This window comes from Grampus griseus, assembly GCF_964374135.1.
Source record: "Grampus griseus genome assembly, chromosome: 12".
In the NCBI taxonomy this organism is placed as follows: domain Eukaryota; kingdom Metazoa; phylum Chordata; class Mammalia; order Artiodactyla; family Delphinidae; genus Grampus; species Grampus griseus.
Genome location: NC_139006.1, coordinates 13,870,478 through 13,890,373, shown reverse-complemented (window position 1 = coordinate 13,890,373; position 19,896 = coordinate 13,870,478). Strand labels below are relative to the sequence as shown.

At 52.8% G+C, this 19,896-nt stretch overlaps 1 protein-coding gene and 1 long non-coding RNA gene across 3 annotated transcripts in view; one reads left to right on the top strand and one right to left on the bottom strand.

Annotated features, from left to right (window-relative positions):
- Positions 1-2,525: 2,525 nt before the first annotated feature.
- On the bottom strand, positions 2,526-15,748 carry TBX3 (T-box transcription factor 3). Of its 2 annotated transcripts, XM_082667591.1 has the most exons (8): positions 15,351-15,748; positions 13,406-13,673; positions 12,435-12,494; positions 12,026-12,172; positions 9,975-10,051; positions 8,486-8,643; positions 6,361-7,037; positions 2,526-4,522 (listed from the first exon to the last, which is right to left on the bottom strand). In XM_082667591.1, the coding sequence occupies exons 1-8, from the start codon at positions 15,737-15,739 to the stop codon at positions 4,061-4,063; spliced, it is 2,238 nt and encodes a 745-aa protein (XP_082523717.1). In that variant the 5' UTR covers positions 15,740-15,748; the 3' UTR covers positions 2,526-4,060. The 2 variants fall into 2 exon arrangements, with proteins under 2 accessions (XP_082523717.1, XP_082523718.1); XM_082667592.1 differs by lacking the exon at positions 12,435-12,494.
- LOC309830792 overlaps positions 15,552-19,896 on the top strand; it is a 24,971-nt gene continuing 20,626 nt past the window's right edge. The window contains exons 1-2 of the long non-coding RNA XR_014297537.1: positions 15,552-15,675; positions 16,248-16,495. This is a non-coding gene — a long non-coding RNA (uncharacterized lncRNA). The remainder of the gene's footprint in view (positions 15,676-16,247; positions 16,496-19,896) is intronic.

Below are 19,896 nucleotides of genomic sequence, written 5' to 3'. Positions count from 1 at the left end.
GCCGGGGTAGAAACCGAAAAAAACCAAACCAAACCAAAACAGAGTTGTAAAGAAAGAAAGAGAAAGCTAATCAGGCAAAGGGGAGTTGCATCCAGGGTCGAATCTCAGTGGTGTATATTGGGGAGGGGGAATCCTTTCTCTCGCCATCTACCCAGCATGAACTCAGGTTATCCCCTGCCCGACAGGGTCGGGGGAACTGGTAGAGGTTTCTACACGGAGCGGCAAGGTACTTGGGAGAAAATTATGAGAGAGGATCCCCCTCATTGAATTTCCGAAGGCTCTTTGGAAACCCGAAGTCGGGAAGGACTGTTTTTCTCATCTGAGGCCCAAACAGGAGTGAAAGCGATATCCAGGAAAGAGACGACGGCGGCTTCTTCCGACGTTGGGGTGAGAGGTGGGGGGTGGCGCGGGGGGCAGAGGAGGAGGGGAGCCTGGACTGGGGTTGGCGAGGATGAGAAGGGGCAAAGGTGAGACGTCCCAGCTCCGGAACCTGGGAGGCACTGGGGAGCCGAGCAAGCGGCGGCCACCGGGGCGCGTTCGCGAGCCAGACAGATAGGTGGCACTCGAAGCTCGGGGAAAAAAAAAGGCGAAGGCGCCGGCCCCAAGTGGCCTCCGCGGCGGCCGCCGCCACCATAAAGCCCGCGGCGAGATTGCGACCGGCGCCAGGTGAGTAATAGGCAACGAAATCCAGAGAGATTGCGAGCCGCTCACCCCCAGTCCATCAGCGCCACCAGAGTTACTCATTAACATCACTATATACAAATAAGATACACGGGAGATTAAAAAAAAAAAAAGGCAAGCACTGGGAGAGGCTAGATACATGTCTGAGCACCGTCCCAGAATTTGGGGGGTGAGGTGGGGAGGAGGTGAGCAAATCTGGACCGTGAAAGAAGAGCATTCCTGCCCTCCTTGAGGTTGAGGCTGTTTTCGCCCCCCCCCATCCCCCACCCCCCGGCTCGGGGAGAGCGCTGCCGAGCACCCCGAGCCGACTGCCACCTTCCCGGGGAGCAGGCACCGCGCGTAATCGTTGGGCCAACAACCAGTCCCAGTCGGCTGCGGCCGCTGCGCGTAGGGCGCACGCCCGGGAAATCTTCGGACCCTCCGGGGAGCTAGCGCCCCAAAGATCCCCAAGCCTTGCAAAGCTCCCCCCCACCCCTCACCTCCGACCCTGAATGTTTTCCCTCCCACCCCGGGAGACAGCGCAGGAGAGGCTATGGGGCTCCCCACGTGCCTGGTTGGAGATGGAAGGGGCTATGCCCCCCTCTCCAAAAGGTCTCGACCTCTATCCCCTTCCAAGTACAGCATGAGGGCGGGGAGGGGGGGTCCTCCTTGTCGGCCATTCAAGGGGCCCGAAGGTGACAGGGACTTGGGGCCGGGCTGGCGGGCTCCAGGGAAGGGGAGGGAGGGCGGCAGCCGCCAGGCAGGCTCCGGCTGCGTCCTCAAGTCAAGGCCCCTGGGGCAAGCAAAGGCCTGGAGAACCTTCCCGTCCTCCCTAAATCCCCCCCCCGCCCCCAACACACACACACACACACACACCTCCGAGGCGAGGCTGGGGTGGGGAGGGCAGGAGACCAAAGACTGTCATGGCCTCACCATTTTTTATTGAATGTTTCAAAGATAAATCGAACTTCAAAAGGCAACTCCCCAAACAGCCTGGAGGCTGGTTGGAGGGAAGAACTGGAGGAGGGTGTCAGCCTCCTGGGTGACTTTTCCCTCGGAGGGGGTCAACTATGCGCCCTGGAATTACCTTTCCCTTGCGGGGAAAACTGCCCTCCTCCCTCCCGTGACGCAAAGTTTGCGCAGAGCTGGCCGCGTTTCGCACGCACAATTCGGGCTGAGGCCTCTGAGGGGTGTCTTGGGTCAGCCTGGTCCAATCTGAGACACCGGGGACTACAGGGGGGCGTTCGATTTCGTCCCCTTCTCCTGCAGCTTGGAGGGCTGCTGCCTTGCCAAGCCGGGGCTGGCCACGAGGAGATTCTGCTAGTTTTTGTTTGTTTGTTCGTTTTTGTTTTGTTGTTTTTTGCACACTGGGCAGGGAGAAATTGACTTCAATTTCCCATATCGACGTGCAAAGGGAGAGCGAGCCTAAAACGAAAACGTTCGGATTCGTGCGGGAAACACTGACTTAGGGAGCGAGCATTCTTTTTCCATTAAAACTTAAGTATCTGAAATTGCTATTCTATCCAATTCTAATCAGCCCCCCTTCCGTCTCTCGTTTTGCTTCCTAATTTAAAGGAAAAGTAATTTCAGATTGAAACCGCTCCCTTCGCCGCCGCCGCCGCCGCCACCGCCGAGTAAGGGACTTTTGTTTTTAGTTTTGTAACTTGAGTGACATCTCATTTTGGTTCAGTGGGGGCGGTCTTAATTATTTAAAGGCAAAGAGAAGGGGCTAAAGGAAGCCAGGAGAGAAAGAGGCCCACTCTCCACTTTCAGTAAAGTTCCCTAAAGAAAGCACTTAACACGAGGCCCAAAGACATTTCAATAAAAATTTATTGAAATTTCAATGATATTTTAAAGAGAGGGGGCAAAAATACAGAAAACCAAAGAACTCATCAACAATTATAGCACAAAATATACCTTCATGAATTTTTGTCTTTAAACCAGCTCTCAGCACCTGACTTTTGAACTGTGAATATATCTCTATAGGCACCAATTCAAAACACCATCAACACTGAAGACAGTAAGTAGTCAATTCCACTTTGTTTTGAAGAAATCAGACTAGCAAATACAAATACAAAAGAAAAATCATGAAGTCAAACCGTAGCCTCCACACTCCCCACCCCACCCGCAAGCAATCTCAGAACCTCTTAGGGATTTCAGGTGGGGCTGCTTCCCAGCCCCACCGCCCCAAGTTTTGGTAAAATAGGCCATAGCACTTTTCCCCACTTTTGGACATTAAAAAAAATTTTTTTTTCTTTGCAGACGACTCTTTTGAAAAGTGTGTCGGTGTCGGTGCAGAAAGTGTGTTTTCTACTTTTAAAAGCGATCCTGTGACCTTGAAATAAAACTGACTATAGGAAAACAAAACCACAAAACCTGACAGCTGCAATCCTATTTACAGAGAGCTATGTACAATGTCAATAAATTAAAGTTTAATTTTTCCAGCATTCATATTCCACCTATTTACAAGAGTTATCAAATAATTACATAAATACTTTGTCTAATAGTCTCGTTTCTTCTTTATTATTTTTTAAAACCTTGTTATTGCATATACAGGAAAGAGAAAGAACTGTCAGAGGGACGACATGAATCCTGCTACAGAGCTTAGATAAAATAAATTCATTTTTGGTGTTTTCCCCACCCCCTTCCCTTTAAATCATCCCCCTTGGGGTTGTCGAGAATCGAGGAAAAGGGTAAGGGGTAATGTCCTTTTCTCTCTAAAAGCAAGCATTCAAAAATAAAACCCACAAATACATTACTGTGGAACATGCAAAAAGAGACCTATAGCTCTTAAAACATCACAAGAATATTAAAAAGACACAGATTTCCTTAATAGAGACTAAACAAGGATGGCAGGGACTTCCCTCCCCAAACAATGCTACCCAGTAATTTATTTAGAACTGATACGCAGGTCACTAGAAAGTTTTTAATCTTCACAAACAGAATCATATTAATGTATCCATTTGTCCCCGGTACTTTTTTTTTCAATTTTATTTGTTTCCACTTGACACGGTGAAGGAAAAAAATATATATATATAAATCTGCACTGGGGGAGCTTTTCAACCCCTCCCCTCCTGGGGCCTGGCTACCTCGATCTTCCCACAGCTTCCAGACCAGCCTCGAAGGAGGTTCTCCGGCCGCCAAGGCATTGACTCCCACCCCCAAGAGCTCAGTGCAACCGACGTTTCTGAGCCAGATCCCGGATGTATAAACCACGCCAAGAAGAAAGGGCTTGTTTCTAGCGCATTCTCTCCAGGGAGTCCGGCACCCCTTCCCAGACAGGGCTTCACAAAGAAGGGCTGACCTCACTGCACGCCCGTGGTTTATTTGACATCCAACAAAGTGCACTGCATACTGGACTGGACTGGACTGGAATGAAGAGACTTTTCTGGGGAGGGGTTTACGGGGATGCGCTGCAGGACCTGTCGGGCTTGGCTTCCAAGCCGCTGACCAGCCGCTGTATGTTCTGCAGTTCGCTGGTGGCCGCCTCCTTCTCCGGGCAGAGTTTGGGCGACAAGGACACGGAGCTGGAGGAGAGCGTGGAGGAGCGGCTGTTGAGTTCCGAGCCTGAGTCCACGGCCACCGAGGCCGGGCTGGCGGCCAGGGCGGCGGCCTTGCCATCGAGGGGCCCCGGGGCTGCGGCCATGGACGGCAGGGCGGTGGTGAGCAGGCTGCTGCTGTCCGGCACCGGCACGGGGATGGAGTAGGGGCTGTAGCGCAGCCGCGGGCGCATGGTGTTCAGGTTCAGGAACGGGTGGCGGTGCACGGAACTGGAGGCCGCTGCCGAGGAGGCGGCCGCCGCCGCGGCCATGTACGTGTAGGGATAAGGGAACAGGCTTCCGAAAGGCGACATGGCCAGGCCCTGGGCGAGGAAGAGAAGGCAGGGGCAGAAGAGTCAGGGCCCAGGCTCTGCGCAGTGGGGAGGAGCCAACCTCATCCCCCACCCCTCCCCCACCCGTCCCCACCTTGGGTGAGTCCTTCACCTCTCTCCCTGGGGGGTAGAGAGCAGGACACTCAAACTTCTGTGTCTAGGTCCAAATCTAAGCTGTGTCAACCTAGGTCAAAGTATTCCCTCCCTGTGCCTCAGCTTTCTTATATGGCAAAACCAGGGAAAAGCTTAATAATTCGCATACTTCTGGGGGACTTTGTGGGTATGAAATGAGCTGCTGCCTGCAATATACTTCACACAGGGTGCCTGGCCAATAGGACGGTTGGAAATTCTCCCATCAGAGTCAGTTGTTCCACCTGTTAAATGGGGCTACAGACAGTCTACCCCACAAAAGTAGCTGGGTGAAAACCAGAGGGCATAAAATATTGGACATGAATTTTTTTTCATTCTTGTCGCTCCACCCCTCCGTCCTCCTACTCCAGTCTAGAAGTTTAAAAAAAAAAAAAATCTGGGGAAGATCCTTAAGCAAAAGGAAAACAGGGGTGGGCAGGATGGAGGGGGAAAGAGTAAAGGGTGTTTGCTATGAACCAAGAAATCACATAGCCCCAGATACGCTGGTGTTACAGGTGGAGAGACTGAGTTAAGGTAGGCCCCGGGTGCAGGAATTCACTCAGCTAGCAAGAGGCAGAAGCAGAAGAAAAATCCGGGGACCCTGGCCCGGGTTAGTTCCTCTGACCCACTGCCTTGGGTACTGTTAGTACCTGTCTGCCCAGGCAGGCCCTCGCCCGCCTATCACTTGCCCACCAATGACAGGAGGGTCTCCAGAAAGGGCTAGCATAGGAGATGGGAGGGATGGAGGAAGGGCAGAAGCCAGCCCTTTTCTCAGTCCCCTCCTCTTTCCAGAGGGGGAGGCCAGTCCTGCCTCTTGGCTCAGGGAAGGGAGATGAATGCACTCAGACAAAACAAAAGGCAAGGGCATGCAGAAAACCCCATAGAACCTTTTCACCGGGGTTCAGAGCACTTTCAGCAGCCTGAGACTTCTCCCCAGCTGCTGGAGCCCCAACACAGCTGTCTGAGCCATACACAGGCCGCTAAGCCTGCCACAGCCCCAGCCTGTCCTTCTCTGACATTTCCCACGTGTGCACAAGCCATTAACCCTTTGGGGAACAGGCTGGCCTGCGAGGGGTGGGGGAGCAGGAAAATAGCTTCATATTGGAGGTTCAAGAATCAACTCTTCCCCAGGGAGTCACTTCCCTTACCAGGTCATGGTCTCTCCCTCCTCTAAGTCTTGGGGGAGGGTTGGCTGTGAAACATTTAAGAGACATTTCAACTCTGAAGCTAAAATCACAGCCTCTGGAAAAGGCCCTGGAACCTGACTGACTGCCTGGGGTAGAGTCTCAGGTCCATCACCTACCAGCTGTGTGTCCTTGGATAAGTTAATCAACATCTCTGATCTCTGTCCTTTCGTCTAGAAGGTGGAGGTGATCATAGGATCACTGAAGTCAGAATAGATCGAGTACTTAGAAGGTACCCAGCACAAAGTAAGCGCTGTGTAGAGTTATTATCTGTTATTACCATCTAGTTACTCTGCTAGAAATAGCCCTTAACTTAGAAAAAAAATTTTTTTAAGTTTTGGTGGAGTGTGAGGTTATGATGAATCAGTAAGTCTTGCACCTAGTAATAATAATGATGATGATAATAATAATTATTATTATTGAAAGCTTCTAGACAAGGGGACTGGGTGAGTGTCTGGGATCTAAGGACAGGCAAACGAGAGTCAACGAGGGGCCGGAGAGGCGGTTGATAAATACCTGAGAGGCCAGGACGTGCTGCTGGAGGTGGAAGGGCAGGGTGGCCGCGGACGCCCCCGACAGTCCCTGCGCCGCGGCGGCCGAGGCCATGGCCGTAGAATCCAGGCCCGAGACGCCAGTGGAGGCCCCAGACACGGTGGCCAGCAGGGGCCCCATGCCGGCGGCCATGCTGGAGAAGGCACCCCCCATGGCGAACTGGCCGGGGTGCAGGAAGAGCGGGTGCCCGTTGAAGAACTGCTGGCCGGCCAGGCCGGGGGCGAAGCCGAGGCCGGGCAGGGGGCCCTGGCCCAGGTGCGCGGCGGCCGCGTCCGTCTGCACGGTGAGCGGCGCGAAGGCCTCCTTGCCCGGCAGCGCGCGCGCCTCCTCGACCTTGGAAGGGGCCGCGCCCTCGCGGCCCGGGCTCCGGCGCTCCTCGGCTCCCAGGCCGCGGGTGCTGGACGAGATGGTGGCCGGGCTGTGGCGCGAGTCGGGCGACGCCTTGTCCAGCCGCCCGCTGTCCCGGGGCCGGCCGCCGGGCTCGGCTACGAAGAGGTGCGCCTTGACCGCCGGGCTGCCCTTGTCCCGGCACGGATCCTCCGACGTGGTGGTGGAGATTTTGGCCGCGTCGCAGGCCTCCGGGCCGTGCTCCTCTTTGCTCTCGGCCTCGGCATCGCTCTCACCCTCGCTGGGACACAGATCTGCCATAGGAGGGAAACAAAAGCCAAGCAGAAGGGCGTTAGCTCTGAAACCCGGGCCAGCAGAATTCCAGTTCCCCACTTTGAATCCCAGCTTAGCCACTTCCCAGCTGTGTAACCCCAGGAAGCCCCTTAACCTCTCTGCGCCTCAGTTTTCTCATCTGCAAAGTGGGAGTGATGATACCGCAAATTTTAGTGGAAGGATGCAACAAGCTAGTAACGAATTTCCAGTATGTAGATAGAGCGGCACCCCTCCGTCCCTAGATCCTTCCTCAAATGGGTAGTGAATTTTACTATTTTACACAAGTGAGGACTGAGCTCCTACTAGGTCAGACAAAGCCTTTACTGGCCTTTTTCCCCATTCGATTGCAAATTCAGTTTTTAAAAATTAAAACTGACTTACACTAAAACTCACTGCGGGAACACCTTCCAGTTACCCTCTCTTTGTTCCCTGAGTGATTGAGAGCAGCCCCTTCCACAAATTTGTGGATTTCTCTCAGAAGGATTTGTTTGGAGAGAACCCTGACATTGAATTGGTAGTGGCAGAATTGAACACTCCTCCCCCAACACGCGTGCACACACACACACACACACACTCCACTGAGCCTTCTCTGTTTCCCCTGTCTCTGCAGACAGAGATGGGTGATAAGCGGCCCACTCACTGCCTGAAGACAATCACGGATTCTCTTTTGCTCTCACCACACCCTCTGTGGGTGTCCTACCAGAAAAAAAAAAAAAAAAGAAAAAGGGATCCCGTTTTGTGTTTAAAGCTTGAATGGATTGAAGACATAAAGAACTCTCATTTTATTTCACTTAAAAAACAGGTCTCTTCCTATTGAGAGCATGTGTGTCTTTCCAAATAAATAGTTCTTGCTCTTTAAACACAGGAAACCAACTGGGGATTTGAACAGCTCCTCCTCTCCCACCCCTGCCCTCCCCAACCCAGATTCTCAGTGCTTCATCTTCTCTCACAGGTCCATGGTGGCCCTACAGCTGGATTTCTCTTGGTCACCTTCCCTGTTCCAGGTGGCAGAAAATCCCCTGACTCCTCCCACCCCCAGCCTAACACATTTTAACCTAGAGTTTGAAGATGGAGTGAAAAAAAGTCAGCTGCTGCTTGGTTGGAGGGGTGGGGTGGGGGAGTGTGGGAAAAAGAAAGAGAGAGAGAGGGATGCTCCAGGCGCCCACCCAGAGGGAATACAGGAGCTGGGACCACTCCTTCCTCCCTGCCAACTCAGTGTCTGGGCGAAAGGGGTCTGAGCTCTCAGAGGAACTCAGGGAAGGGGGACACACCTGATCACCCTTTGTGAGATTTGGCTCCTGTTTACAAACTTCTAGAAGGATCTGAAGCTTTGGAGGGGTCAGGTTCCCTGGTGGGCGCCCCCAGCCCCCAACTCTTCAGGCTTCCAAGAGCTGGAGAAATCTGAGAAATCAGAGGTGGCCAGACTTACCTTTGAGGTTGGATGTCCCTACAGTGGAGACGGCCGGAGAGGAGGACTGAGCGAAGCAGCTGAAGGAAGCCTGCTCACTGGAGGACTCGTCGGAGGTGCCGTTCTCCTTTTTGTGTCTGTCGTCGAACACCCTCATGGACTGCAGGGTGAGCTGCTTTCTGTGGCAGAAGCCCACACACACCCAGCGTTACACATCAGAACAGGATTCTCCCCTCGGGCGGCCTCACCCTCTCCAAAGAGGCGCACACACGCCCAGGGGGACGGGAGGGGGAAAGAAGGCTTTGGGTGTATTTATTCAAGACCAGAGGGATTCATTAGGGAAGGGGTATTGGCTGGGGCAGTGAAATCTTGTTTAAAAGTAAAGAGCAACTTTGGGCCTCACTGGTTCCAGTTCTCACACCTCCCCAGGAGTTACCGATTGCTCCTTTGGGAGCTGCAGGTCCAGGTGATGGCAAGATAATGTCTTCATGAGGGGCAGGACCGTACCTGGTGACCCTGAGCCACTAGATATCAGGTTGGGCCATCTCATGATCATGCATTTGTACCTGGATTTCCCTACCCTCAGAGTTCAACGGGAAGGCAGGAGGGGTTTGAGTCTTTGTTCTTGTGAATTAGACATGAATTATGATGTCATCTTATGAAATAAACCATGATATGAAAAAAAAAAAAGTAAAGAGCAAGACGGGAGATTGGAGCCAGCCAGAGACAGCTGAGCAGCCTGCCTCACAGACTGAGGGGAACAGAGGACTCAAAGCAGTGAACACAAAGGGCGGACCAACTCCGCACGGGTTGCTAAGATTGGGAAGAAGTGGTTATTTCATGGTGCACTTTACTGTAATCGGTTCACCAACACATTAATTGGACTTAAAAAAATCTATTTTGATGTGAGAAATTATTTCTTAATGCCCAGTCCCTCCCCCAGGGGATAGGTTAAAAATTGGGGCTGATTTTCTGGATTTTCGAAATTCTTTGAACGCGGGTGGGGGAGGGGAGAGCTTCTTTTATATACCAGCCAGCTGTCTGCTTAATACAGAATGATACATGTCCCCACAGAAGGAGGGGGCCATAGATGTCTCCAGGGGCTTCAGTTCTGTCTGAGGGTATTTGCCAGACAAGACTGCAAAAATTCCAAGGCATTTTGTGAATGGCTCAGTCCTTTCCTGGGACCTGCCCAGGATGAACTTAAACTAATTAGAAATTAATAGGCATCTGCATATAATCTGTATTCCTGATACTTTTCTTGCAGAGACATCTTTCTATGGGGTGGCCTAGGTAACTTCCTCTAAGGTAACATGGAAGAGGCAGAGAAAGTGGTGTACCGACATCGGTAAGCTCTTGGTCGAGGGGCATCAGACTGTTTTCCACCCTTCCCCCGCCCTTCCCCCACCCTTCTCAAGGTAAGTGTCTGCATTCCACTTCTAACAGTTGAGTGTCGGGACCTAGACAAGCGATCTTCTAAATTATCTGAGAAACAACCGTCTCAGCTCACCTTTTTTCTCTCCTGCCATTTCCAGTGTCCCGGAAACCTTTTGCAAAAGGGTTGTTGTCTATTTTTAACTGAGTTATCTAGAGAAGGAGACACAAGCAAGAAAGAGACACTGGCTTCATTTTCTAGAATGTTCTGGGAGTGTTTCCCCCAACTCATTAATCTACTAGAAATCTGACTTCCAACCACCAGAGGAGAAGTCATTTGGATAGGCCAGGTTGAAGAGAAAGAGAGAGGGGAACACAGAAGAAGTTTGGAGGGGGCCAGGAGGAAAACCAAAGCAAACTGTGTCATGGCTGGCATCTCCCATTGGAGGCCAAACCAGGGATTCCAGGCTGAAATGATCCTGCCTGGGCAGCCAACAGCCTGGGCTTAGAAATGGAAAGGCTGTCAAGGGGCAACCTGTAGATCTAAAAATTATGCTTTCCTTTAGATTTTTTATACAGTGCAATGATCATAAAATATGTTATGGTAGATTTCCTGCCCCCAAACACACGCACAAACATACACACAGCACATCCTCCAACCTTTTCTGTAAATCTAATAAAATGATTTATGGGGTTTCACTACCCTTGTGCTGGAGTGGACTTGATTTTTTTGCTGGGTGTCGGGGGAGCGTGTTTCAGGAATTACGATATTGACAATTATAGATTTAGAAGGACCGAATGACCACTGGAAACATTTGTTTTCACTTATATGCCCTGCCACCGCCATTAGGTGGAGAAGGCCCATGGCCGCTTTGATCAAAAATGCTATCTTTTATTATTCCGTTAACAACTTAGATTCACAGCATTCTGGGTCTAGAGGGTGCTTGCGTTTTTACACGCTGAGGAAAAATAGTACGGAATCTTTCAAATCCCTTCCCTGCGGTGGGGTCGGGGATGGGGATGATGTATATACAGAGTTCGCTAGAGGTGGGAAAAGGGCCCCTTGGACGGATTCTTGTTCTTGGAATAAATCCTGCTTGCACTTCTTGCAGGGAGAGGAGGTCCTGATGTCCTAGTCTCCAGACCAAGGAAGCAGACCTGGAACACCCCCATCAGCAGGCCACAGAGGACCCACCCATAGTGAGAGTGAATTCAAAATGTAGGGCGTCGTCGTCTAGTGAGCTGGCCTGGCACTGAGGTCCAGGGTTCAGAAGTTGAAGGGCAGAGGTCCTCAGGTGCCCCCCACCCCCCTACCCCCCGCCCCCCTTAACTGCCTGCTAACAGCCAAGCTGGCGCCTGGTGAACCCGCAGCAAGACTCACTTTTCTCTGTGTCTCTGTGCACACGCCCATGACCTTCGGGCCACCATAGCCTTACCTACCAGGTGCTGCCTGCTGTTCCATTTGGGGGTGCTCGTAATCCCCGGCCTCAGGCCCAGGGAGAAAAAAACCCTTCAAATGAAGTGGTGACTTTGGTCATCTCATCTCAAAAGCCTCAGACAACTCAATTAGCATGACCCTGTGATCAGAGTAGGTTTTTCCAAACACACACACACACACACACACACACACACACACACACACACACACACACCATAAAAAACACAGCAGCGTAAAAGGTAATAAAAACCAGACCAGCTACTCGGGATTTCTGGCTAGGGGAGAAAATCTGGTCTCTGCTGGGACTCTCCTCCCAAGATCCCGAATGGCTTTTGCCTTCAATTTTAGCTGGTTCCTTTCGAACCTGATTTCTCGACCCTTCTTCCCGAAGGGGAAGAGGATGAACCTTGAAACCAACAGGAGAAAGCCCTGGGTCGGGTGGGGCGGGCAACGGTAAGGACGGGTGGTTACAGGAGCTTCTCACTGGCAAAGTTAGTGTGGAATTTTTTTCCACTCAGCATCGGATTCCTAGCTGGTCAAGTTTTTTTTTTTTTTTTTTCCTTCTGCCTCTGCAGTGTGCCAGTGCCCCTTCCCCGCAAAACTCCAGTGAAGGTCAAATCACAAAAGAAAAATCAGAGTCCCATCCCAATGCTCTTGTAACTTTCTTATCCTCTCCCCAGAGCAGCTTACAGGGGGGAGGGGAAGTGGGTGTTAATATCACGATTAAAAAGAAAAGCGACTTCGGTTACCTTATCATTCTGGTATGCGGTCACAGCGATGAATTCGGTTTCCGGGAACAAGTACGTCCGAAAAGTACTATAAGGAAGTTTTAAGATGTCATTGGCCCTCACAATGTGGAAGCGAGGCTGGTATTTATGCATGGAGTTCAGTATAGTCTGCAGGGGCCGGAAGAGGAGAGACACACATCACAAGAGGATTTAGTGGGAAGAACAGGACCCTAGGACCCCTGTCAGGCCGACGTCTACCCCACCGAAGGGCACCACGCTTGTACCGAGCCCACCTCCTTGGAGTACCTCTGTGGGAACGTTCAGCTCCCCACGTAATCTTCTGGAGAATCCAAATTGCTCCTCAATTTCCAAAGGGTCCTCCCCCACCCTCACCATCTAAGGTTGATTCGTACCTTGAACCCTAGCCTACCTGAGTACCAAAACTATAATTCCCCTGCCACGTTGCTTGATCACTTGGGAAGGCCAAAGTCTTAAAAGATAGAGAAAAACATGCATTTTAATTTACAAAATGATTCAGTCTTTTAAGTGCCCACTAATTGATGAGCCCAATCCACTTAAAGCCCTGAAAGGCTGAACTCTAGAGAGGAATATTTATGTCTTAATCAAATCAAGGGCTTCAAATGCAATTCCTGCCCCCTGAAGATATTTCCGCGCCATTCACGTCTTCCTGGGCCTAATCTTTCTGCTTATTCCTCACTTATCACTCTGTTTATTTTATTGAAATGTTGGGGAGGCATAGGGGCAGGGGGCAAAAGGTCCTTTGCTTGACTTTTACATGCAATCTAAGTCTCCTGAAAGTTTCTAGGAACTCCCTCCCTGAATCCATACATATACTCCCAACACACGTGCAATTTTTGTACTGGGAAATCTAAGTCTCATTTCCAGTAAACCTGACTCTCACCTAAGCCCAGTTCTTTTCTAGTCCAAGGGAAGAACATCTTTCAAAATCTGTATTCACACCCTCTCACCAACAGAGTCAAGACTTCGAACCTTAAAACTCCCCTAAGCAACAATATGGCTGGTTTCAAAACAGAAGTTTGATATCGTAAAACAAATCCCTTACGAACGTCTACCTTTGACACTGATTTTACGTCTTCACGATTGCTTTTTAACTTCCCTGTCAGGTCAAACAGTTACCGAGACCTGGACTTGCCACAGAACGTGAGCCTCACTTCTTTCAGAATGCCAGGCCTTCCATTATCTGAAGAGAAACACCCTGGAATTCTCTCTCCATCTCTGTTTGCGGATCGAGCAAGTTTGCTATGCTTGGCAACTGAGAGCAAGGGAGAAACTCTTTGATTTTACATGGAAGGTGGAAGCACTGCCTTTGCTAGAGAGAAGAAAGAGAAAATTTTGTCCAAGGGAAGCAGTGAAACTTACAAATCCATGTTTGTCCGAAATGTTGTTGGTGAGTTTCAGTTTGTGGAAAGTGACAACTTTGGACATCCACTGTTCCCCGGTGGCAGGGCTGTCGGGGTGAATGTACATTCTCTTTGGCATTTCAGGGTCAGCCTTTCCCGCCACCATCCACCGAGAATTGTGAAATTTATACCGACAGTCATCTGCAGCGATAATGTCCATCAACAAAATATATTTGGCTTTTTTATCCAGCCCTGAACACCTTACTTTAAATGGAGGAAACATTCGCCTACGAGGGGAGAGAAGAGAGAGGAAAAAAAGAAAAAAATATCACTCAGTTTCCCGGGTTTGAGCTTCTACCTAAAATATTTAAATCAAATTTAAAACTTTCGATTACATTTGATGAGCTTGTGCCATTCGGAGTAGGGCGACTGGATGCAAAGTTGTTTCCTTCCACAACAGAAGGATTAAATATGCTCAAATGGCTCTATTTTAAATGTCCCAAGATTCAAAACGAATGAACTGTGGCACTGGATTTCTCCACATCATCTAATAATTTCTTTGTAATTTTTGTGGTCTCTTGTATGACTTCATAGATTGCCCTCCTGACGGGGAAATTCCTGCCTCTGCCTTTTCCTCTGCCTTTTCCTCTGCCTTTTCTTCTGGGTGTGTATTTGTAAACAGTTTGGGTAGGATTTTAGTCAAGTTCAGTCCGTCGAGGTAGAATTTTCCACCACCCACTGATGAGAAAATGTTAAACGTATCCAGAAAAGAAATGTCAAGTTGCACCCCTCCCTGCTGTGGAACAGCAGCCCCGCTGCTGGCGAAGTGAAACTGTACTTTGGTGAGTTCTCAAAACGAATTCTGTAGATTGGGGTGGACGCCCAGGCCTGATCACCAGCCTGACTATCGCGCCGCTAACCACATTCTCCCCACTGCTCGGGGCCAGTCCAAAACGGCAAGACTCCACCACCAAATTGCTTTTTACTTTCCAGAGGCGTTGGCATTCTGTACTTTTGACTTAAAAGGGAGCAGAGAGCGGGTCGCTGTGAAACTGCCTGTGTGTCTTCTGGGAGGATTTCATGGCAAACTTTGGCCTCGTTTAGCTTGGAAAGACACAGAAAACTAAAGACCTGAAGAGAGGGATTTTCTTTTCATTCCTTCAACTTTATGCCTTGGTAGACTTCGATGCCATTTAAAAAAAATCAGTGATTTTAAGTGACAGGCACGTTTTGGTCAGACAAGGACCTCTAAACGTTATGTAAAATGTGGTTGATAATATTCACACATGAAACAGCAGTGTGGGGCTTCCTACTAGCTCCTTGGGTCTGCAAACATAATCTTAATTAGTCAAAATTGCCTATTGAACTCTCCCTCGATTACAGACACACGAAGCAGTATGGACAAACCCCAAATGCCCTTCGGTTTCTCTCTGACGCTGGCAGGGGCAGGCTCAGGCCCCCTGCAGACCCAGAGGCTAGGCTGGAGGGCAGAAAAGGCAGGGCAGCTCCTTCCAGGCCTCCTGCTACCACACAAACAAAAAGGGCTGTAAGTGTTTCTCTCCGACAGCAAAATGAACCAGACAAAAATACAACATCTACAAAGACACAAGGATGTTCCAGAAAGGTTTGAAACACTGAACTGCCTGCAGTGGGGTGCTTTTCTTTCTTCCTGCAGAGATGTCTGGGCAGCACTGAAAAAATTCTACCTATCCTGTACGGAACCCGGGATGCAGACCCAGGTAGGAAAAACGGCCGGCTGCAGACGCCCAGGTAAGCTGAAATCTCCTACCACAGGGGCAGGGCCCGGGGAGGTCTCTGTACACAGTCCTGGTACACAGTTCCGGGGGAACTGTGTTTGCCTCTAAGCCGGAATAACTGGCAAACCGACCGTTCTGGGAGGCGAGAGAGAAAAGGAGGGAAGAAACCTTCAGTAGTTGGGGGGAGGGGGCCCGCCGCTTGCTTACCTTCCCGACTTGGTAATGACCATCTCCGTGCCCCGCTTGTGGAACTGATCCCAAAGTTCTTTGGCCTCGAGGTGCACCTTGGGGTCATCCTCCACTTCTTCTTCCGGCTCCATGGTCTTCAGAGGCCTCAGATGTGTCTGCGGCCCCAGGGACGAGAAAGGGATGCCGGTCTCGGCCGCCCCCACCAATTGATCCATGATCGGCTTGGCCAGGGCGCCGGGCAGCGAGAGCGCCGCCGCGCCGTTGGGCGGCAGAGTCAGCGCGGGGAAGAAGGGCGGCTGGTGACCCAGCACCGCGCTCATGGCGAAGTCCGGCGCCCGGTGAGGTAGGAACGGATGGTAGGCCATGCTTGTCCCAGGGATGACCGGATCTCTCATGGAGAGGCTCATCCACTCCAGGCGGGGCGCTGGGCTCCAGCCGGGGACGAGTCCGCAGCTGCTGTTCTGTTTTGTTTTTGTTTTTTAACAGCAGCGCATAGTTTGGAGGGGGGGAAAAAAACCGAAAGAACAAAAAAGGGGGGGATCACAACTAAAGCACCTCAAAGTGAGGGGAGGGGGAAGTGTCTTTTCGGGAGGGGAATGCCGCTTTTAAAGAGGGCAAGGCGAGAAATCAGGAGACATAGTCGCTCGGATGACTGTCCTTGTGTCTTGCGTTTTCAAAAAGCCGCTCCTGGAAGTCGGTTTACGAGGCGAGAGGAACGAGCAGGGTCTGGACTCGTGCCGGAGCCCTGCTGCTTGGCTCGAAATAGACACGCCAGCCCTCGGTCCCGGCAGTCCCCCTCCAGCCCCCAGTTCTTTGTTGTAAATGCGAACGGTTCTCCTAGGAGACTTTTTACCTTTTCTTCTCCTTCTTCTTCCCCCGCCCCCCTATCTCTCTGCCTCTCCCTCTGGCTCGCAGGAGGCGTCTGCAGTTGCGCTAGACCGGCTTGAACTGCGAGCGAGAGAGCGGAAAAAGTCTCCCTCCTTTAAAAAAAAAAAACAACAACTCTGATTGAAGCCCTCTTCTACCAGCGCTATCAAAACTTGAACTGCAAACGGGCTTCCGTTCGCCCTCCTCCTCCTTCCTCCGCTCCGAGCCTGGTGTCTGGGTTTCAATCCGAATCTTGGTGTGCTCTTCTCCCGCGCCTCTCTTCCTTGTCCTAAAACGTGAGCGAATTCGCTTCCTAAATCTGCGTCCAGACGCGCAGGGCAGGGAGGATTTAGGGGGGAGGAGGGGAATGAAAAGAAGGGAGAGAGAGAGAGAGGGAGAGAGAGAGAGAGAGAGAGGAGAGAGAGACGGAGTGGGAGAGGGAGCGCGAGGAGAGGGAGGGAGCGAGAGAAAGCCAGAGAGAGCTCCTCGCCACCCTCCTCCGCCTCTAGAATTCCCCGGGCGTCTGCTCGGCGGTCTAGAAGGTCGGGCTCTGCTGTGGGCTGCGGAGAGCCGGAGGCCTCTTGATTGGCTCTTTGACGCTTTCGGACCAATTGTGTTGCTGCATAGGCGTGGTTTTCACAGGTCGAGTGCTGGGGGATAGAGCCGAGTTATAAAAAGAAGGTGTCGGAAACTGTAACGTCGCAGCGCCGCATCGGTACTACTGCCTGTCCTGTGAATATGTCAACATGATCAGAGGGAGGGCGGGGAGCCACTGGGGAGCGCGCGCACCGAGTCGCCTCTAGGTGGCTTATCGAGAGATCGCTGCAGCCTCAGAGCTCGCTCGCTCTGGCTCAGCCCACGTCTGAAATGCCTCAGTCATCCAGCCCGGGATAGAGGGAGGAGGCCGGGCAAGGAGCACGGGGGAGGGAGGCGGGAGCGAGCGAGCCGGGCCAGGAAGGCGGAGAGCGCGCCCGGCGCCGGGCAGGGGCGCTCGCCTCTCGCGCGCTCGGCTCGCCTCTGGCCGCCGCGGCCGTTTCTCTCTCCTGCTCACCCTCTTAGCCCGGCCCCGGGCGAGCCGAGCGGACGGCCCAGGCTCCCGCGAGCTGTCCTCCGGCCGCCGGGCGCAACAAAAGCCGACCGCCGCGGCGAGGCGAGCGCCGCCGAGTCTCCAGGCTTGCACACCCTCCAGCCCCACGTGGAGCCAAGCTCCTCCCGGCCGCCACTAAAGGGCTCCCGAGCTCGGGTGTCTCTCGGTGCCGGTCTCCCTGGCAGCAGGGCTCAAGGGCTCCCGAGCACACGGATGCGGGCAGATCTCAGCCCGCGCTGGTGGGGGCTCGCGCTCCACCGTGCCCCACCCGAAACTATGCGCGGAGACCCAAACACTCCTAGCACATCTGTACGCGAATACGCGCCGGCCCACTGGGACCCAGCCACCCGCGAAAACAACGTACACGCAAACACTTAGCCTGCGCGGCTGCCCGGGTCTGCGCTCAACTGACTCCGGGAGGCGGACTCGGGCTTTTCTGAAATACATTTACCAGCCCTTTTAGATCTCGTCTTCCATTTGGAATCGGGCTCCCGGTTTTCCACCTGAATGTGTGTGTGAGTGCAGAGGGGAGAGGGGAGTTCTGAACAAAGTGAGCGCAGCGAGGGACTAGGTTCTGGGCCTGTCCCCATCCAGCCGCCTCCCTCCCTTCGGCGGCCGGCTCGGTGAGGAGCTGGTAGGGGGAGGTGCGCCAGCCCTGTATCTTCTCCAGGCATCGCACTTATCTCTCGGTGCCTCAGTTCTTTCTCCACCCGGGGACTTATCTCGCCAGAAGTCGGGGGGGTGAATTTGTAAAACAAATCGTGAAACGCCCCCATCCCAGAGGCGAGGTGACCGGCTCCAATTCAGGTAGGGTGGGGGGCCTCAGCAAGGGTGAAGGGGAGGGAGGTAACCGGATCTTAGCTATCAGACCTGTCGCCGAATTGGTAACTGTTACCGCAGGTCCCTGTCCGGGTCAGAGGATTCTCCAGATCCACATTTCCCATTTCTGGGGGCCAATGAGTTGGGCCGTCCCTGCTTGGATGGAGGGAAATCTTGGGGACAATATTCTTTTACCCTTCGTGAGTTGGGAGCTTCCTCCAGTGGAACGAAGGAACGGTTGATTGCGCGGCCTAGGGGGTTAAGAAACCCCAGGCTTGGGATATGTGTGTGTGTGTGTCGACAGCCAGTACCGTCCTCTCTTACATTTTGCCTCGTGTACCCCCTAAGCCCCCAGCTCCCAGACTCCGAAGCGAGAGCAAGTGGGGGGTGAAAATGCAGTTCCGTTGTGGGCCAACCGCGCCGAGATAGGGGCGGAACTTTTGAGGCGACAAGATTTTCCAGCCTCGCATTTTTGACGCACATGGTTAAGAGCGCTTGGCGCCAGCGCTAAGAATTCCCTGAAGTCACCAGAGAGAATAGAGTGGTTCTGCGAACTCCGTCTGGCTCGCCACCTCGCCCCTTTCTTTCCCTTTCGGTCTTTCTCTGGCGTCCTCTCGGCCTCTCTCTGCAGTGGTGGAGCAAGAGGCGGCGGGGGCCAGGGTGTCGGCTCACAACGCCCCCCTCCCGCGTCCCTGGCGGCCCGATCCCGAAGGGTGCGAGAAGCCAGGCCTTCCCCCTTCTTACACCGACCACGGAGGTCACCACTGGGTTTCAAGAATCTCTGGAGGCTGAAACCCGCCCCTCCCCCACACTGCTGGCCGCCGGAGCCCGGGGCCTCACCGCTGCGCTTTCAGGAGCGGCCCCAAACCCCCGGTCTGGTTTTGCCTGCACTCGCCGGCCAATCTCTGCCCCGACGCTCCGACTAGAAGGAAAGTAATTCTGCAGCCACGAGATGACTGACCCACCCCCTAGCTCGGTGCCCCAAGCGTCCAGATGCCCAGGAGAGAGACATTTTACTCGGTCCTCCGCATTCTGGCCTCCCTTAGGTTTGGACGTGGGAGGGGAGCTTGCTGATTCCACTTGTAAATTCTCGACTTGCCTTTGGCCTCAACGGCGGAGGTGGACCTAGCCTTGATTTCAGCCCCTCATACAGCCCCCTCCCTCACGTGCCTATTTTTGCCCGTAGCTCTAACTTAACCCTGAGGTCACCCCAGTTGCCACTCCTGACCCCCACTCCCACTCCAGCGCGCAAGGGAGGAGGGGGGAGAGGAAAGTTTGCGGGGTTCTGAATCGAAAATGTCGACATCTTGCTAATGGTCTGCAAACTTCCGCCAATTATGACTGACCTCCCAGACTCGGCCCCAGGAGGCTCGTATTTTGCAGGGAGGCCGCAGTAACTTGGGATCAAAAGCGGGAAGGTGCGAACTCCTCTTTGTCTCTGTGGGGCCGCCGCGCCCCCCTCCCGGTGGGTGATAAACCCACTCTGGCGCCGGCCGTGCGCTGGGTGATTAATTTGCGAACAAACAAAAGCGGCCTGGTGGCCACCGCATTCGGGTTAAACATTGGCTAGCGCGTTCCGAAGACTTGTGCCAGGCCTGGCGGCCGGGAGAACTCGCAGGCCAGCGCGCCCTGGGCCCGGGCTTTTAGGCTCTAGCCGCGGGCTCTACACGGTCTTTTTTTTTTTTCTCCACGCAGACCCCCTCGATCTTCTCTGTCTTTCTCCCCGCCTCACGTTCAAAAAAAGGCAGACGGGAAACACTGAAGGAGCCTGCCCCTGGGCAGAGCCTGAGA

What these genes read in the sequence shown, in the direction of transcription:
- TBX3 (XM_082667591.1), bottom strand. Translation starts at nt 15,739, where the DNA reads ATGAGCCTCTCCATGAGAGATCCGGTCATCCCTGGGACAAGCATGGCC. An exon ending in GTCATTACCAAGTCGGGAAG is followed by an intron (nt 13,674 to 15,350) that starts GTAAGCAAGCGG and finishes CTCCCCTCGTAG; the next exon opens with GCGAATGTTTCCTCCATTTA. An exon ending in AGCACGTCCTGGCCTCTCAG is followed by an intron (nt 4,523 to 6,360) that starts GTATTTATCAAC and finishes TTCCTCGCCCAG; the next exon opens with GGCCTGGCCATGTCGCCTTT.